This window comes from Hemitrygon akajei, chromosome 3 (genome assembly GCF_048418815.1).
Source record: "Hemitrygon akajei chromosome 3, sHemAka1.3, whole genome shotgun sequence".
Lineage (NCBI taxonomy): Eukaryota > Metazoa > Chordata > Chondrichthyes > Myliobatiformes > Dasyatidae > Hemitrygon > Hemitrygon akajei.
Window position 1 is genome coordinate 102,747,028 of NC_133126.1, and position 19,469 is coordinate 102,766,496.

General features: G+C 41.7%; 1 protein-coding gene across 1 annotated transcript in view; it reads right to left on the reverse strand.

Moving 5' to 3' along the window:
• The window catches only part of haus2 (HAUS augmin like complex subunit 2), a 101,506-nt gene that overhangs the window by 12,302 nt on the left and 69,735 nt on the right, over positions 1-19,469 (reverse strand). Inside the window, exon 5 of the mRNA XM_073040525.1 lies at positions 7,352-7,484. Coding sequence (XP_072896626.1) covers positions 7,352-7,484 — 133 coding nt within the window. The remainder of the gene's footprint in view (positions 1-7,351; positions 7,485-19,469) is intronic.

Genomic DNA, 19,469 nt, shown 5'->3' on the forward strand with positions numbered 1-19,469 from the left:
ATTTACATAAGAGTGAACTGTTTCCTTTAAATAATTTAATACCAACTGATATTAACCTTCCTTTTAAAATTTTAAGAAAACAATTTGTGTATCTGGGAGTAACAATTACTAAGAATTATAAAGATTTATTTAAGGAAAATTTTTTAACTTTAATGAATTATGTTAAAAAATACTTTCTAATTGGTTGCCTCTCTCTTTATCACTGATGGGCCGAATTAATTCTATTAAAATGAATATCTTACCTAAATTTATATACCTTTTACAAGCTGTGCCTGTTTTTATTCCTAAATCTTATTTTGAGTCTTTGGATTCAATTCTTTCTTCCTATATATGGAAGAATAAAAAAAACCTCGAATAAATAAAGCTCACCTTCAAAAAACCAAACAGAATGGAGGCTTTGCCTTTCCCAATTTTAATTATATTATTGGGCAGTTAATATCCAAAATATTACGTTCTGGATATATTACATTAATAAATTTAAAGTTGTCTTTTTAAACCATCTTTAACTGACCTATCTTTTAAAAATGGGATAGATTGGGTATTAAACAATTTCAGATTTGTTTGAAGGAGGGAATCTCTCTTCTTTTGTGCACCTTTCAACAAAATTTAACCTTTCCAATATTCACTTTTTTTGATACTTACAGATTAGAGATTTTTTAAGATCCCAACTACATACATTTCCTACAAGTCCAGATATGAATATAATAGATACAATTTTAAATCTGAAACCCTTTGACAACAGTTCCATATCTTACATTTCTGGCCTGCAGTTGGAACTGAAAAAGGCCTTTTTAGATAAAATTAAAGGAGACTGGGAAAAGGATTTACAGATTTTCATATCTGAAGAGAGCTGGAAGAGTATTTTAAAATTGATTAATTCTTCATCATTATGTGCTCGTCATTCTTTATTACAATTCAAAATGGTACATAGAGTTTATATGTCTAAAGACAAGCTCTCTCGTTTCTACGCAGATATTTCCCCCTAGTGTGATAGATGCACTAATGGCCACATTAATTCATGTTTTGGACACATCCAAGCCTTGAAATGTCATGTAATTCGTATTACTTGTATTCCTATGAATTTTGTATTTGTATTCATGCAATTAATATAATATTAATAAAAATATTGAAAAAGATGAGAGAGAGATAGATATAGGGAAAGTCATCAGGTTTCCAGCAAATTTGCACTAAAAGAGTGAGGAAACAAGCTGCAAAAAGAAATGGAGGGAGGGATTAGCTGAACAGGTGAATAGGGGAGATTGAGAATGGGGAACAGGTGAATAGGGAAGATTGAGAATGGGGAACAGGTGAATAGGGGAGAGTGAGAATGGGGAACAGGTGAAAAGGAAAGAGTGAGAATGGGGAACAGGTGAATAGGGGACAGTGAGAATGGGGAACAGGTGAATAGGGGACAGTGAGAATGGGGAACAGGTAAATAGGGGAGAGTGAGAATGGGGAACAGGTGAATAGGGGAGAGTGAGAATGGGGAACAGGTAAATAGGGGAGAGTGAGAATGGGGAACAAGTGAATAGGGGAGAGTGAGAATGGAGAACAGGTGAATAGGGGACAGTGAGAATGGGGAACAGGTGAATAGGGGACAGTGAGAATGGGGAACAGGTGAATGGGGGAGAGTGAGAATGGGGAACAGGTGAATAGGGGAGAGTGAGAATGGGGAACAGGTGAATAGGGGAGAGTGAGAATGGGGAACAGGTGAATAGGGGACAGTGAGAATGGGGAACAGGTGAATGGGGGACAGGTGAATAGGAAAGAGTGAGAATGGGGAACAGGTGAATAGGGGACAGTGAGAATGGGGAACAGGTGAATGGGGGACAGTGAGAATGGGGAACAGGTGAATAGGAAAGAGTGAGAATGGGGAACAGGTGAATAGGGGACAGTGAGAATGGGGAACAGGTAAATAAGGGAGAGTGAGAATGGGGAACAGGTGAATAGGGGACAGTGAGAATGGGGAACAGGTAAATAAGGGAGAGTGAGAATGGGGAACAGGTGAATGGGGGAGAGTGAGAATGGGGAACAGGTGAATGGGGAGAGTGAGAATGGGGAACAGGTGAATAGGGGAGAGTGAGAATGGGGAACAGGTAAATAGGGGAGAGTGAGAAGAGGGAACAGGTGAATGGGGACAGTGAGATTGGGGAACAGGTGAATAGTGGAGAGTGAGAATGGGGAACAGGTGAATGGGGACAGTGAGAATGGGGAACAGGTGAATAGTGGAGAGTGAGAATGGGGAACAGGTGAATAGGGGACAGTGAGAATGGGGAACAGGTGAATGGGGGACAGTGAGAATGGGGAACAGGTGAATAGGAAAGAGTGAGAATGGGGAACAGGTGAATAGGGGACAGTGAGAATGGGGAACAGGTAAATAAGGGAGAGTGAGAATGGGGAACAGGTGAATAGGGGACAGTGAGAATGGGGAACAGGTAAATAAGGGAGAGTGAGAATGGGGAACAGGTGAATGGGGGACAGTGAGAATGGGGAACAGGTGAATAGGGGAGAGTGAGAATGGGGAACAGGTAAATAGGGGAGAGTGAGAAGAGGGAACAGGTGAATGGGGACAGTGAGATTGGGGAACAGGTGAATAGTGGAGAGTGAGAATGGGGAACAGGTGAATGGGGACAGTGAGAATGGGGAACAGGTGAATAGTGGAGAGTGAGAATGGGGAACAGGTGAATAGGGGACAGTGAGAATGGGGAACAGGTGAATAGCGGAGAGTGGGAATAGGGAACAGGTGAATAGCGGAGAGTGAGAATAGGGAATAGGTGAACAGGGGAGAGTGAGAATGGGAACAGGTGAACAGGGGAGAGTGAGAATAAGGAATAGAGTAATGGGGAGACTGAGAATGGGGAATAGGGGAGAGCGAGAATAAGGAATGGAGAATGGCGATGGAAAGCAGATACTGGAAAGTGCAGAGTGAAGGCTGATTTATACTAGTGCATACGGGCTATGCCACAGCCTATGCCGTAAGCCTGATTTTCACTTCTGCGTCGCTCTACGCTGTAGCGAGCACGTGTTGGTGTGCGCCAAAATGCTAGTTGGCAGTGGGGTTTCTATGCCACTGTGTTGAGTTTCTTCGTGATAGACATGGACGAGGAAATGCATTTCAAACATTTTCTCATGTTGGCAGGTAGATTTGATGATTTGGTTCATCTATTTCGCATCGGGGCATGCACAGCCTACAGTCATGGCGGAGAAGAAGCAACCGGAAATGCTTAGGAGGTAATGCAATGCTACCAAGCAGACCAATCACAGTTGTTGCGGTCTGCATCGCCGCGACACGTGAGTAACTTTTCTGGTGTAGGGTATGTGGTACCTATGGCGTAGATGCGATGCGCAAGTATAAATCAGTCTTAAGTGACTGCACATCACTGATAGCTAAAGATTGTGCACAGAAACAGGCCCTCCAGCCCACTATCTTCATGCTGGCCATCAAGCACCTATCTACACTAATCTCATTTACCTGAACCTTCTTAAAAGTTGTGAGCCTCTCTGCCTCAGGCAGTACACTCCAGGTTTTAACCACCCTCTGGGGGGAGAAAACTTTTCCTTCTCAGATTCCCCCTGAATCTATTACCCCTTCACCCTAAACCTATCCTGATTTTAGTTCAGTCAAATTGAAATGTGTGCACTGCTGTACATAGAACTCAATATTCAGCACAGGACAGGCCACAAAACTGTGCTGAATACAAAGACTCATAATTAATCTAATCCCTTTTCTCTGTATATTGACCACATCCCACCCTTCTCTGCATATTCATGTGCCCATCTAGGGGTCTCTTAAATGCTCCTGTGCTACCTGCCCCTACTATCACCTTTGACTGTATATCCCAGGACCCAACCTCGCATATCTCCTTCAAACTTAACCATCTCAACTTAAATACATGTGCTCTAGTACCAGACATTCCAATCCTGGCTGTCTACTTGATCTTTGCCTCACATAATTTTTTAAATATAAATTTCTATCATATTTCCCTTCAGCATCTGCCACTCTAGAGAAAATAGCTTCAGCTGGATCTACGCTCCTCATACCACATGCCTTCTAATCTGGGCACCATACAGGTAAACCTCCTCTGCACCCTCTCCAAAGCATCCACATCCTTCCTATATTTTGTGGCAACCAAAATTGAATGCAATACCCTGGATGTCGAGAACAAGGTCTAGAATACAAGAGCAGGAATTTGATGCTGAGGCTTTACAGGACACTGGTGAGACCTCTTTTAAAACTGTGAACAGCTTTGGCCTCCTCATCTAAGAAAAGATGTGCTGGCATTGGAGAGGGTTCAGAGGAGGTTCACAAGGATGATTCTGGGAATGAAAGGATTATCAATATGAGGAACATTTGATGGCTCTGGGTCTGTACTCACTGGAATTTAAAAGGATGGGGGGGATCTCACTGAAACCTTTCAAATGTTGAAAGGCTAGACAGAGCAAATGTGGAAAGGATGTTTTGTATGGTCGGGGAGTGTCAGAGACAAGAGGGCACAGCCTCAGGATAGAGGGGCATCCATTTAAAACAGAGGTGCAGAGAAATTTCTTTAGCCAAAGGGTGGTGAATTTGTGGAATTTGTTACCACAGGCAGCTGTGGAGACCAGGTCGTTGGGTGTATTTGAGGCAGAGATTCATAAGTTCTTGATTGGACATGGCATCAAAGGTTACAGGGAGAAGGCTGGGAAGAGGGGCTGGGGAAGGGGAAAAAAGGATCAGCTGTGATTGAATAGCAGTGCAGATTCAATGATTCAATGGGCCAAATGGTCTAATTCTGCTCCTATGTCTTACGTAGCTTAACCAGAGTGTTATAAAGCTGCAACACAACTTGACGGCCTCGACTGACAAACATGCTGCATGCTTTCTTTATCAGTCTACTGACTTGTACAGCTATTTTTAGGGAACCAAACGAGGGATGCCAAGATCCCTCTGTTCATCAATGTTGTTAAGGATCTTGCCAATAGCTGTGTACACTCCCTTTACTTTGGATCTAACAAAGTACAGCACCTTACACTTGTTTGTATTAAATGGTATTTGCCACTTCTCTGCCCATATCTTTAACTGATCCATATCCCACTATATCCTTTGGCAACCTTCTATGGAATCCACAATTGCACCAATCTACAAACTTCCTCGCCAACCCCACATTTTCTATATAGATCTCTGTAGACAGACCTCCATCTAGCATAAGACCCATCCACTGTTACCCTTTATTTTCTATAGACAAGACAATTTTGGATCCAAGCAGTTAAGTTACCATAGATGCAACACAGCTTAATTTTCTGGATGAGCCTACCATGCAGGACCTTGCTGAATGCCACACTAATGTACTGTCATGTAAGAAAGGTACCTTGTGCACAGTATGATCCCAGCAACACAATCCTTGATGGAAGCTGCATAAAAATTCTCAAATGAGGAATAAGTCCTAAAGTCTGTTGATCTCCTTCTACCATCCTGGTGATGAGGGATAATCCCGGTCACTGTGAATAACTGTATGAGCATCTACTTGGGCTGGAGGGCAAGACCTAAGTTTATGTCTATCTGAAGGACAATATCACTGACTAAATCCATTGACAGTGGAGGGCTGGTCTTTTCATTGGAAGCCTGTGACCAGTGGGGTACCATAAAGATTGGTACTAACTTCCTTATTGTTGTTACGTACATTAACAACTTGGATATTGGCACACAATTTATTTACTTAAGGATACAGTGCAGAACAGACCCTTCTGGCCCACTAAACCGTAACACCCAGCAACCCCCAATTTAACCCCAGCCTTATGACAGGCCAATTTACAATGACCAATTAACCCACTAACTGGTACTTCTTCCGACTGTGGGAGGAAACAGCAGCACCTGGAGGAAACCCACACAATCAAGGGAAGGAGGCACAGATTTCTTAGTCAGTACTGGAATTGAACTCCAAACTCTGATGGCCCTGGCCCGAGCTGTGAAATGTGCTGCAGTAACTACCGTGGTGCTCCAATAAACGAGATTGCATGATAGAGTGTGTTGTGGAGTGAGGAAGAACAGGGTACAGAAAGATACTAATCAGCTGGCACAGAGGATAGAATTTAGTCTTCATAACCATATAATAATTACAGCACAGAAACAGGCCATCTCGGCTCTCGTGCATACAGTACACGGACTAGAAGTACTGTGTGCAGTTAGAGTCATACAGCATAGAAACTGGCCCACTGCCTAATTTGTCCATAACAACCACGATTTCCATCTAAGCCAGTCCTATTTTCTCTACATTTGGCCCCTATCCCTCTAAACCAATGCTATCCATGTACCATTGTAATTGTATCTGTATCTAAAACTTCCCTGGACAGCTCATTCCATGTAAAAAGTTGCCTCTCAGATCCCCTTTAAATCTATCTCCTCTCACCTTAAACCCGTGCCCTCCAATTCCTCTTGCCAAACTGCAGGAGGATATTGTTTCACTGAGAGGCTGGAGGATGTTGCCTGAGATATAGGGTCCCAGTTATGAGAAGTGATATGCTGGGTTTGTATTCTTTGGAGAAGAGCTAGCTAAGGGGGTCCTGATAGAGGTTAACAAAGCATGAAGTACATAGGTAGGGTAAATAATAATAAACCTCTCACTACAGTAGAGTTATCTGTAACTTCAGGACAGGCACAGGTTTAAGGTAAGAAGTGTGGTTTAGATGGCACATAAGGAAGAACATTTCCCCCCCAGTGTTGAGGCTTGGACAACAATGTCAGAGGAGGCGGTGAATACAAAGGATTCAGAACATTGAACTAGCATCTAGATGAGTGCACCAAGGCATGGAAGGCTGTTGACAAGTGCTGGCAAATGAGACTAGTACAGGTGGGTATTTGATGGGCTGAAGGGTGCATTTCTATGCTGTGTAACTCCCCAGATACTGTACTGACTAATAATGAGTCTGAGGGGTTTAAAACTATGATCTGTAGACTCAGGGCAGAGTATTTCCTAGTGAGCCACGGGTTGTCAAAAAGTACCTTAATTTTCTTAGACTCTTTCCAATGGACAGATCAATGAATAAGCACTAATTTAGAAGATGCAGGGTTTTGGCTAAAATGTTTGAGGGACTGGTTTGTACATTAAATATACAGTACCGGGATACAAGGTGTTCAGGAGAGGAGAGTGAGGTGGAGTGCATACTGTAAAGCACTACAATACTCAAACAGCAGCAGGGAACTATCCTCCTGTCAGTCCATTCCCCAGCTGTGGAACATGCAATGATGCTCACTGGACAAAATCAAAATTAAATATATCCATTTATATTGAGATATTAGCAGATTTCACCTTTGAGATGCTCCAAACCATACTAGTGACACTTCACATACCAGGATGCAAGATCCAAAGCTTACTTGTGACAATTGGCTTCAACAGGCAGGCACTGACAGTGAACAGGCTTCACCAGTCGTTGTTTCAGCATCATTTTCTCCTGCATAATCTTCTCCAGGTGGCTGTTCATCAGCTGGAGGTACTTGTATCTCTCAGCTGGTAATGCAACGAAGAAGCACGTTAATTATCTGGTGCCCCTTGATGAGATGTTGCATCTGCAATGCCCAAAAGTAAAACACTTAGGGAGACGTTCGGCCCCTTCACCCTGCTCCACCAAGGCCATGGCTGATTTTTGATTCACCACCATTTTCCTGCATTAATCCCAGATCTCCCAATTTTTTAAATATCCATAAATCTGGTATATTATTTTACATCCTGTGTGGGTGAAAATTATTTAATAGACTCACCTCAACAAAGTCTTCCTGAACTACATCCACTGGTTCCTCCACATCTATTGTTATTGAACCAAGAATGGTTTGAACTTCACAACCTAGCATGCCCACATGTAGTGAATGCAGTGGATTCTGGTTAATTGGGACACATTGACACCAGTATGTTTTGGCTCAATTAAGTGAATTAGCCAAAGTATCATGGAAATAGTTAAAATGATATAGAAAAATTACCTTTTAACTGAGTAACAAATTACGTATTTAAATGAAATACACAACAAATTAGAACACTACTGTAATTTTATAATCCGTTGTGTTCTTTTCTTATTCAGCTCAGGGTATTCACATATGCATTTGCAAAAAATGCACATGTCAAACTACAAGAAAACTTTATTAGAACCAGCACAAATGCAATACAGAAAGAAAAACAGTAGAAGCAGTACAGAAATCAAAATAATATTTATCATTCACCGAGCAAGCCAATCTCTGCAATATCAGAGAGCAGCCATAGATCTGACAAGCCTGTGTTGTTTTTTCTCCCCACCTCTCTCTAGCTTACCATAACTTAAGATGAGATTAAAGCAATTATAGAACTGAGCGAAGATGGAGCGTCTTTTGATGATTGGAACCCGATTCATTTGACAAAGGTAATCAACAAACTTATAGGCGAGGTTTGTCGGGATAGTGCTCAGCAAGGCAAAGTGATAAGATTAAATAAAATAGACGGCAAAAAAGTACAATGTTCAATAAATAAAAATAGAAAGTCCTGACAGGATATTCCCTAGGACCTTGAGGGAAGTTGGTGTAGAAATAGCAGGGGCTCTGACAGAAATACTTCAAATGTCATTAGAAACAGGGATGGTGCAGGAGGATTGGCATATTGCTCATGTGGTTCCATTGTTTAAAAAGGGTTCTAAGAGTAAACCTAGCAATTATAGGCCTGTCAGTTTGACATCAGTGGTGGGTAAATTAATGGAAAGTATTCTTAGAGATGGTATATATAATTATCTGGATAGACAGGGTCTGATTAGGAATAGTTTGACATGTTTGACAAATCTTATTGAATTTTTTGAAGAGGTTACGAGGAAAGTTGACGAGGGTAAAGCAGTGCATGTTGTCTATATGGACTTCAGTAAGGCCTTTGACAAGGTTCCGCACGGAGGGTTAGTTAGGAAGGTTCAATCATTAGGTATTAATATTGAAGTAGTAAAATGGATTCAACGGTGGCTGGATGGGAGATGCCAGAGAGTAGTGGCGGAAAACCGTTTGTCAGGTTGGAGGCTGGTGACTAGTGGGTGTGCATCAGGGATCTGTATTGGGTCTGTTATGCCCTCGGCCCCCTCCTTTGTGAGAATCGCAAGAGCCCTAGTCGAGGGGGAGTCAACTGACCCAAGAGAGAAAGAGACGTGCTGAATAGACACAGGAAAATGGGAGAGAGAGAGGGAGACGTGCGGAAGACCACGTTCTCCCAAGAAGCAGAATAAAGGCGACATTGACTATTGTCTCATGGAGACCACGTGAAAAGCCCTCGGGCAAAGTGGGCTGGTTGAGAGAGAGATCGCATTACCTGCAACCTTGACTGACACCTGCGATCCCGTGAAGAAGTATAAAGGAGGGTCTGAGGGGGGGAAACCCTCAGACGCACCAAGGACGCACCAAGGAAACACGGTACCGATTCCCGTGGGAGCGGGAAGCCATTTTGAAGGAAGCCACGTGCGTTAGATTCCAAATGTTGAATCTGTGGCTAGAACCAACAGAAGACTGCTTTTAAATAACAACGGGGAAGTCTACTCCCCTGATTCCAAGGATTTGCTCTGTAAAGACAACGGGCAAGTGTTTATCTTTTCTAAATCATCTCTCTCTCTCTACAACGTGAAAACCCCAGCGGTTCCCAAAAGGGAAAAGCCTACAAACTTCTGAGTGACTCTTTATATTTCAATTGGACTCAGTATTACCCCTAGACAACTATAGAGCTTATTTCTGATTGATTATTATTACACCGGTGTTTTAGATTGAGTTTTGACGATGTATATGATCTGAATGTTTTGTATTAACCATACGCTTGTGCCCCTTTTTGAATAAAACGTTTGAAAATAGTAGCATCCGACTCAGCTGATCCCGCTATCTTTGCTGGTAAGTTACCTGGTTACGGGGTTACGTAACAGGTCCAATGTTGTTTGTCATACACATTAATGATCTGGATGATGGGGTGGTAAATTGGATTAGTAAGTATGCAGATGATACTAAGGTAGGTGACGTTGTGGATAATGAAGTAGGTTTTCAAAGCTTGCAGAGAGATTTAGGCCAGTTAGAAGAGTGGGCTGAAAGATGGCAGATAGAGTTTAATGCTGATAAGTGTGAGGTGCTACATTTTGGTAGGAATAATCAAAATAGGACATACATGGTAAATGGTAGGGCACTGAAGAATGCAGTAGAAGAGAGTGATCTAGGAATAATGATGCATTGTTCCCTGAAGGTGGAATCTCATGTGGATAGGGTGGTGAAGAAAGTTTTTGGTATGCTGGCCTTTATAAATCAGAGCATTGAGTATAGGAGTTGGGATGTAATGTTAAAATTGTACAAGGCATTGGTAAGACCAAATTTGGAGTATTGTGTACAGTTCTGGTCATCGAATTATAGGAAAGATATCAACAAAATAGAGAGAGTACAGAGAAGATTTACTAGAATGTTACCTGGGTTTCAGCACCTAAGTTACAGGGAAAGGTTGAACAAGTTAGGTCTTTATTCTTTGGAGCGTAGAAGGTTGAGGGGGGACTTGATAGAGGTATTTAAAATAATGAGGGGGATAGATCAAGTTGACGTGGATAGGCTTTTTCCATTGAGAGTGGGGGAGATTCAAACAAGAGGACATGATTTGAGAGTTAGGGGGCAAAAGTTTAAGGGTAACACGAGGGGGAATTTCTTTACTTAGAGAGTGGTAGCTGTGTGGAATGAGCTTCCAGTAGAAGTGGTAGAGGCAGGTTTGGTATTGTCATTTAAAGTAAAATTGGATAGGTATATGGACAGGGAAGGAATGGAGGGTTATGGGCTGAGTGTGGGTCAGTGGGACTAGGTGAGTGTAAGCGTCGGCACGGACTAGAAAGGCTGAGATGGCCTGTTTCCGTGCTGTAATTGTTATATGGTTATATAAGATTATCAGAGGTACAGAGTAGACACAGAGTATCTGTTTCCCAGGTTGAAAAGCCTGTTACCAGAGGGCATGCATCGAAGGTGAGAGGGGATAGGTTTAAGGGGGATATGAGCGGTAAGTTTTTTACTCAGAGAGTCATGGATGCCAAGAATATACTGCCTGGTATGATGGCAGAGGCAAATACATTACAGGGTTTCTGAGACGTTTGGATAGGTACATAGATGTAACGAAGATGGAAGAAGATGGAAGAATATGGGCATGGTGCAGGTAGGAGGGACTAGTGTTTGGATGTTTTTGTTCCTGTGCTGTACTGTTCTATGTTCTATAAGAGCAAGGGTGTTGAGGCTTTATAACACTTTAGTCATACCGCACAGAGTAAATTTAAAAAAAGTGGACTAGAGGAGTTATTTCAGGGATACCAACAAAAGTTACTATGGATGAGATTAAGCAGAACATAAAAGGAGCAAAAATTATTGAAGCCAAATGTTTGAAAGTTACAAGAAACAGAAAAAAGTGTGATAGTTTATCGGTTATGATTAACTTTGATGAAGAAAGATTGCTGACTAAGTTTATTTAGGGCATATGTGTTATGAGATCAGAATATATATATGTATATATATCAGGGCCTTTAAGATGCTTTAAATGTCAGAAAATCGGGTATATTGCGGCAGTCTGCAGAGGGAAACAAAGATGTGGGAGATGCGCAGGAAATGTGAGGTGGGAACTAAACTGAAATGCTGCAATTGTGGCAGGGCACACAGTTCAGCTTATCGAGGGTGCACGAATAGCAAGAAGGCAGCTGAGATACAATATGTTAAAGTAACTCAAGGGATTAGCTACACAGAGGCAGTGAAAGGAATGGCTGAAAAGGAGAAGGCTATCAAGCGAACAAATATAGGGAATAATAAACCAGTGAACTGTGAGGGCTGTAATATGATAAATAAGGATACACTAATAAGTAGAAAGGATTTTGTACTGTTGAAAGGATTTTGTACTGTTTATGGTAGATGCAATTAACTGTTCAGTGCAAACAGACAAGAGAACTGAGAAAGTTAAAATTATAGTCAGGTGTGCAGAAAAATATCTTGGTACTACAGGGCTTAGGTGGGAAGTAGTTAAAGAAATGCTGAATGGAGGATCAAACAGTTCACAGGCAGGGGAGGCGGGATCTTAATGGCAGCATAGTCGTCCTTTCTTATCTGCGAGTTTCGCAAACGGGAATTCAACCAACTGCAAATTGAGAAAACCTGTAAGTGCTCTTCCAGCAATTGTTTGAGCATGTACAGACTTTCTTTTTTTCCTTGTCATTATTCCCTAAACAATGCAGTGTAACAACTATTTTACATAGTATTTACATTGTATTAGGTATTATAAGTGTTACGTTCCCCAGTAACCGGGTGACTTACCAGCAAAGATAGATAGGTCCGCTGAAGCCTGGTGCTACTATTTTCAAACGTTTTTATTTATAAAGGGGCACAAATGTATGGTTAATACAAAACATTCAGATCATATACGTCGTCACAACTCAATCTAAAGCACAGGTATAGTAATAATCAATCAGAAATAAGCTCTATCGTTGTCTAGGGGTAATGTATATATTGTTTGCTGTATATCTGAAAGTCTCTTGCGGCCACTGCAGTTCCACCAGCTGCCGTCTGTTGTGGTGTCGCGTTGGTGCACTTTTGTTAGAAAGAGAGAGAGAAAAGGAACACTTGCCCGTCGTCCTTGCGAGGCAAATCCCTGCTGTTAGTTAAAGCGGTTTTTCCTTTGGTTCCAGCCACAGACTCCCGATCTGGAATCTAACGCACATGGCTTCCTTCAAAATGGCTTCCCGCTCCGACGGGAAGCACTATCGTGTCTTCTTCGTGTGTCTCCTTGGTGCGTCTGAGGCCCCGCCTCGGCAGCCCACCTTTTATCTGGACTGGCAGGGTTGTCGATGTCCATCAGGGTCGGGGGGCGAGGCAATCTTTCCCCCATCACCCATCTCACCTTGCCCTGAGGGTCTGCACGTAGGCCAGTTCCTTATTCCACAAAGGTGTCTCCCAAGACAATGGCTATGTCCAAGGCTTTTGTCTTGTTGAGCGACCAGCCCACATTCCAAACCGTAAGGCTCTCTCTCTCTCTCTCTTGCGATTCTCACAAAGGAGGGGGCTGAGGTCATAACATAAGTAATCTACAGATGATTTAAAGTATGGGGAGGATGTGCGTGGGTTATTGTGGATCGGGATCGAAAAAATCGGAAGTTCTCTTACTAAGTAAATCGGAACAGGTACATCCAGTATTATTTAACGTAAGATAGTCAAACTTTTGTCTTAGTATATAGTATATATTTTACCTTTCTATGCATATAAAACACTTAAGAACATGTTTCAGCGCTGGGCTCGAGAATGGAAGTTCCTGAGTGCGAGCCAGTGACAGACCGCTATTGAGTGAGCTCTCCATTTGTGCCGGGTTGATGTGGAGGATCAAAAACTCAAAACCCCAAAACCCAATAATTAAACCACTGCGTTACTTAGTAATAACTGTAGTTTTCATCGGGGCAGGGCCTTTCTCCCTTTATCCTTTAAAATTTTTCCAATCGTTGACCGACGTAGCCTAACGCTTTTACAATGACTGATGGTGTTACAACTCTTTCTGATGCTTTATTATTTCCACTTTATTTTCAATTGTGATCACTATCGTGAACAGAAACACTGCGGATTCAGAGCTCCGATGTCGGGTCCTAATGTCCACTGCACTGAGACAGGTTAAATAAGGTCTGGGGTTCCGCTGGGTCCTAGGGTCCACTGCATTGAGACACGTTGAATAAGGGACTTGAGCATCCGCGTTTTTTGGTATCCACGAGGGGTCCCAGAACCAATCCCTTGTGGACTGTATATATTTTACAATGGAATGCAAGGAGTCTTATCGCAAATGGTCAAGAATTTAAGAAATATGTATCAGAACTTAAGGAAAAACCTCAGATTTTATGTATACAGGAAACATGGTTGAAACCACAATTAGATTTTGTTTTACAAGGATATACAGCTATTAGGAAGGATAGAAGTAATGGCAATGGTGGAGTAGCAGCAATATTTATAACCAGTGGGATGAGGTATAATATAATCAACATGGGGCAGAAATATGAATCAATAATAATCAAAATTTGGATAGGCAGAGAAAGCTTGGTAATAATAAATTATTATAATCCATGTAGAAGATTAAGTGAAGATACATTAAACACAGTGGGTGGTGGGATGAAAGGGAAAATAATATGATGTGGGGATTTCAATGGACACAGTACACTATGGGGATGTAAAAATACTGATGAAAATGAATTAGTGATTGAAGAATTTATAGATGATGAAAAACTGGTATGTATAAATAATGGAGAAGGTACGAGATATAATATATCCCAAAAAACAGAATCCTCAATAGACTTAACATTTGTAAGTAGAGAATTAGCAGGGATCAGTACTTGGAACGTATTAAAACAAACTACAGTAGGAAGTGATCGCTATCCCACACTCACAAGGATTCAGGTTAAAATTGAACAAAATAAAGGTGTCAAGGTGGAAACTAAATAAGGCAGATTGGGAGATATTCCAAAGAAGAAGTGAAGTAAGATGCATAAAGATTTTAGAAGAAAATATATTGGATATAGAAGAAATTAATGATAAATTGGTCACAGCAATTATAAATTCGGCAGAAGAAACAATTCCAAAAAGTAAAGGTAGAAGAAAAAGGAAAAATGTTCCATGGTGGAATTGTGAATGTAGTAGAAGTAAGAAAGAAAGAAATAAAGCACTTAAAGTGTTAAAAAGACAACATTTGGTAGAAACATTAATACAATATAAAAGAGCACAAGCAGTAGTTCAGAAAATAATCAGACAAGCAAAGCAAGCATATTGGAGACAGTATTGTAACAAAATTAGAAGAGAAACTCAACTGTCTGAATAAGGGGCATGATAAGGAAAATGAATGGTGTAAGAAGTAGCAAAGAGATTCCTGTGCTAAAAACAAGGACAAAATGGCAATTAACAATGTAGAAAAAACAGAAATATTGGCAAAAACTTTTGTTTACATAGCTTGGAAAATTTGACAGTTGAGGCTAGACAGCAAAGGGAGGAGAGGCTTAAGCAAAATTCAGGAATGACAGACAAAAGAGCAACATCAGAAGTAGTTCTAGATACACCTATTAGCATAACAGAAACAGAAAGAGCCATTATGAATGCACGGCCAACTTCTCCTGGGAAGGACCAAGTACAGAGTATAATGCTGAAGCAATTATCTAGAAGTGCGCTTCTAGTTCTACAGAGACTGTTTAATAATATATGGGAAATAGGTAAAATACCATCTGCATGGAAACATTCTGTTATTGTTCCAAAATTAAAACCTGGTAAAGATTCATCAAACCCAACAAACTATAGACCAATTGTATTAACTTCACAGCTAGGCTCAAACAAATAAAAAAAATGGTGGTATTCTTCGACACAGAAAAGGCATATGATATGCTCTGGAAAGAGGGAGTGTTAATTAAATTGAAAGAATTAGGGGTTGTTAGGGTTAATTTGGGACTGCCACTACAGGTCAGGAGTGGCTCGCGTGATATTAGGAGACAGGAGTACAAGGGAGGGAGGGAGCGAAACTGAGGATTCCGCTGCACCGAAACTGCTAGTGTCATGCGATTCAGTAAAAAAAAAACAGGAGACTCGTGAGCGAATGGCATCGGGCCAATAAGGAGGACACAAGTATCCAATATTACCAAATATGTGTAGTGAGGGGTTGGGCTGGGGAAAAGGGGTATAAATAAGAGCAGAATGTAAGGGGAAGGCAGAACGCGCCTTCTCCAGCGATGCTTGTGTACTCGCTGTGCCAGTTACGATTCTGCAATAAAGCCACGCTTCACTATAATCAGGTGTTGGTTGTCTCTCTTCCAAACGAACACAGGGCATGACTTGAGCCCAACAATTGGTGACCCCGACGTGGGGAGGGAGAGACAACACAGGCTGGCGGGTCCGACGGCAGACAACTTGCGGCCGCACCTCGATTAAGGTCAGGAAGTGCCTGTTATATCGAAGACTTCCATTAGATAGTTGAATTACCGAGTTAGATCTTGTCTGCTGACGGAACCTCACCAACCCCAAATTACCTTGGGAAAGTTCATTCCAGGTGCGGAATCGTGACTGGTAAGTACTTACTTTTTCTTATCCATTTTAGCAGGACCCTCCGCCCGTGGAAAAGTCTTCTGAGTGAGGGGAGTTGAGAAACCCGCTGCCCATGAAGGGCATAAAAGTCTCAGAAGTGAGGAGGAGAAAAGTGTTGCGCGGCACACCGTAGTGCACAGGGATACTGACGGCGCCTACCTTAGACTGGTTGTTAAGAGGAGAAATCTCCCACGCGAAGGTCAGGTTTTGAAAGGCGACTGTCCCACATTTGATCCTCTCCGTGTACTAGGGAGCCATGGAGCACTTCAACTTCAAGTTACCAAAACTCAGACATTTGCGTGTTGAGTAACAGAGTATATGAGAGTTTTTAGAAATATGGTGAAATTGATAACTGTGCGAGTTCAATAATCTAACAGTGAGCAGCCGCAGGGGTCGGACACCATCAAGGTAGGAGTGGAAGTGTTCCTCCGAGGCCCGGGGAAGCTCACCTGGAACGAAAAACGGTGGCATGGTTCATACCCTGTCACCGAGGTCTCCAACAGGGCATTAAAAGGTAAGAAGGGAGGGGGACAATAACTGGCATCATTTTCTACTGGCTAAATAAGACCTTTGGCAAGTGGGGAGCGTTTCTGGGACAGTTGGCTCTAGGACTGTCTATTTCAATTGCTATCTTTATCACGTGTGGTTGTTGTTGCATACCCTGTATCAGGACCCTAGTCATCCGGACTATAGATCGAGCCTTGACTGGAAAGGATGGACCTCCACCGAGCATACCAAACACCCTTGTTCCCGATGGAGAGGGAGGACACGGCCCTCCCGGAAACGGACGCACTATGGGAGAACACGGACTGGAATGGGCCATGCAAAGGGGGAAATTGAGAGTTGCTTTTGAATAAGTCTTCTGAAATGTTGCATGCTACTTGTAAAAATTGCTGATGTTTAGGGAACCCCTACCCATATTTTGTGACCCTAGGTCGGACAAATCAGGATATAGGGAGGACACGCCAAAGAGTGCCGGGGGACGCTCACCTCCCTGCCTGATCCCGGCAGCCGCGGAAAAGCTTGTAAGGGATGTGGCCTCAGGGAGGCCAAGGGAGGGAATGTTAGGGTTAATTTGGGACTGCCACTACAGGTCAGGAGTGGCTCGCGTGATATTAGGAGACAGGAGTACAAGGGAGGGAGGGAGCGAAACTGAGGATTCCGCTGCACCGAAACTGCTAGTGTCATGCGATTCAGTAAAAAAAAAACAGGAGACTCGTGAGCGAATGGCATCGGGCCAATAAGGAGGACACAAGTATCCAATATTACCAAATATGTGTAGTGAGGGGTTGGGCTGGGGAAAAGGGGTATAAATAAGAGCAGAATGTAAGGGGAAGGCAGAACGCGCCTTCTCCAGCGATGCTTGTGTACTCGCTGTGCCAGTTACGATTCTGCAATAAAGCCACGCTTCACTATAATCAGGTGTTGGTTGTCTCTCTTCCAAACGAACACAGGGCATGACTTGAGCCCAACAGGGTCTAGACTTTCTTTTTGATCGAACAATTCAAGTCAAGGTGGAAGAAGAGTACTTCAGGATATATTTGGTTGAAAACCGAACAGCACAAGGTAGTGTCTGTAGTCCATTACTACTTAAATGATAAATAACATACTTGCACAAGTTGAACATTGTGTGGGGAAATACTTATATGCAGATGATGGGGCTTTATGGGTGAGGGGAAGAAATTTAATTTATATACAAAGGAAAATGTAAGATGCAATTAAAAAGTGGAGGATTGGGCAAATAAATGGGGTTTCAAATTGTCTATAAGTAAGTCGCAAGCGATAAGTGATATATTTCTCAAGAAATCATAAACCAGTTTCCGTGAAATTATATGAACAAAAATTAGAGCAGGTAAAGGTAATTCAGTTTGTTATTTGATGAGAAACTTACATGGAAAAAGCAAATTGAGAAAATTACAAACAAATGTAAAAAAAATAAACAACTTATTGAGGTGTCTTGCTGGACAGGATTGGGGTGTGAGCAGGTTATCACTATTAAGTATTTATCAAGCTCTACTGAGGGCTACATTGGATTATGGATGTGTAGCATACATGTCAGCTGCAGAAAGTAATTTAAAAATGCTGCATGTTGAGCAAGCTCAGGCCCTCAGGATATGCATTGGTGCATTCAGAACATCACCGGTATCAGTTCTTCAAGTCGAAACGGGGGAAATGCCATTAAGACTTAGAAGAATAAAGCTAATGCTACATTACTGGGTTAACATCATGGGGCATAACTATTCACATCCAGCTAAAGCTATATTAAAAGACTGCTGGGAACATAATAATTCAAATTATAATAGGTTTGGATGGATTGGGGATGCAGCAGCACAAAAATATGGTCTACATGAGATGGAATATAGCCCTACAGTTCCACTATCTGATGTTCCCCCATGGCTCTTTACAATACATACAGTGGATATAAACCTGCAACAACTTTTTAAAAAGAAGTCTAACTGTGGAATCAAACTGATAGTACAAGAACATATAGACCTGCATTTTACAAACGAATTAGTAATATTTATGGATGGATCAAAAGACCCTTATCTCTGGCCACACAGGTATTGCAGTCTACATTCCTCAGTGCAAAACTAGCATTAGGAAAAGAACATCAAACCATTTATCAGTGTACACAACAGAATTAATGGCAATATTGAGTGCATTACCTTGGATAGAAGAAAATAATGTCAAAAAGGCCATAATTTGTTCAGACAGTTTGTCTGCATTAACCTCCATCAAATCAAGAAAATCAGAAAGTAGACAGGATATTTTATTGCAAGTTATGTACACTGACCGAAAATGGGGTAAAAATAAGCTTCCTTTGGGCTCCTGCTCATTGTGGTGTGGAGGGTAGTGATAAAATGGACATTATAGCTAAACAATCACTCAAATCGTCTATAATAGAGGTCCAAATCCCTCTAAGCAAAGCAGAAGTCAAAAGCATTATAAAAACACGTATTGAGGAGACATGGCAGAAGCACTGGGATGAGAGTGAAACAGGGAGACAACTGTACAAAATACAAAGGCAAGGCAGATACCAAAGAATATCAGGTGGGCATAGAAAGATAGAAGTGATCAGTCGTTTAAGAATTGGACACATAAGTCTTAAATACACATTATATAAAGTAGGGAAACATCCATCTGGGTTGTGTGAATACTGTATTCAACCAGAAACAGTTGAACATGTATTGATAAGAAGTATCAAAGAGAAAGAGTGAAGATGATAGGAGCGCTTAAGATAAACAAAAAAACTGCTGTGGGTATAGAAGACATTTTAAGTGGGAGTTCAAGAGAAATACGGACCTATATCATGAAGTATCTGAAAGACTCTGGTTTATTATATAGAATTTAGGGAATGCAATTCCTTTCATTCCTCCTGTTTATCAAACAATCCACACTCCAGTCTAGTAGGTGA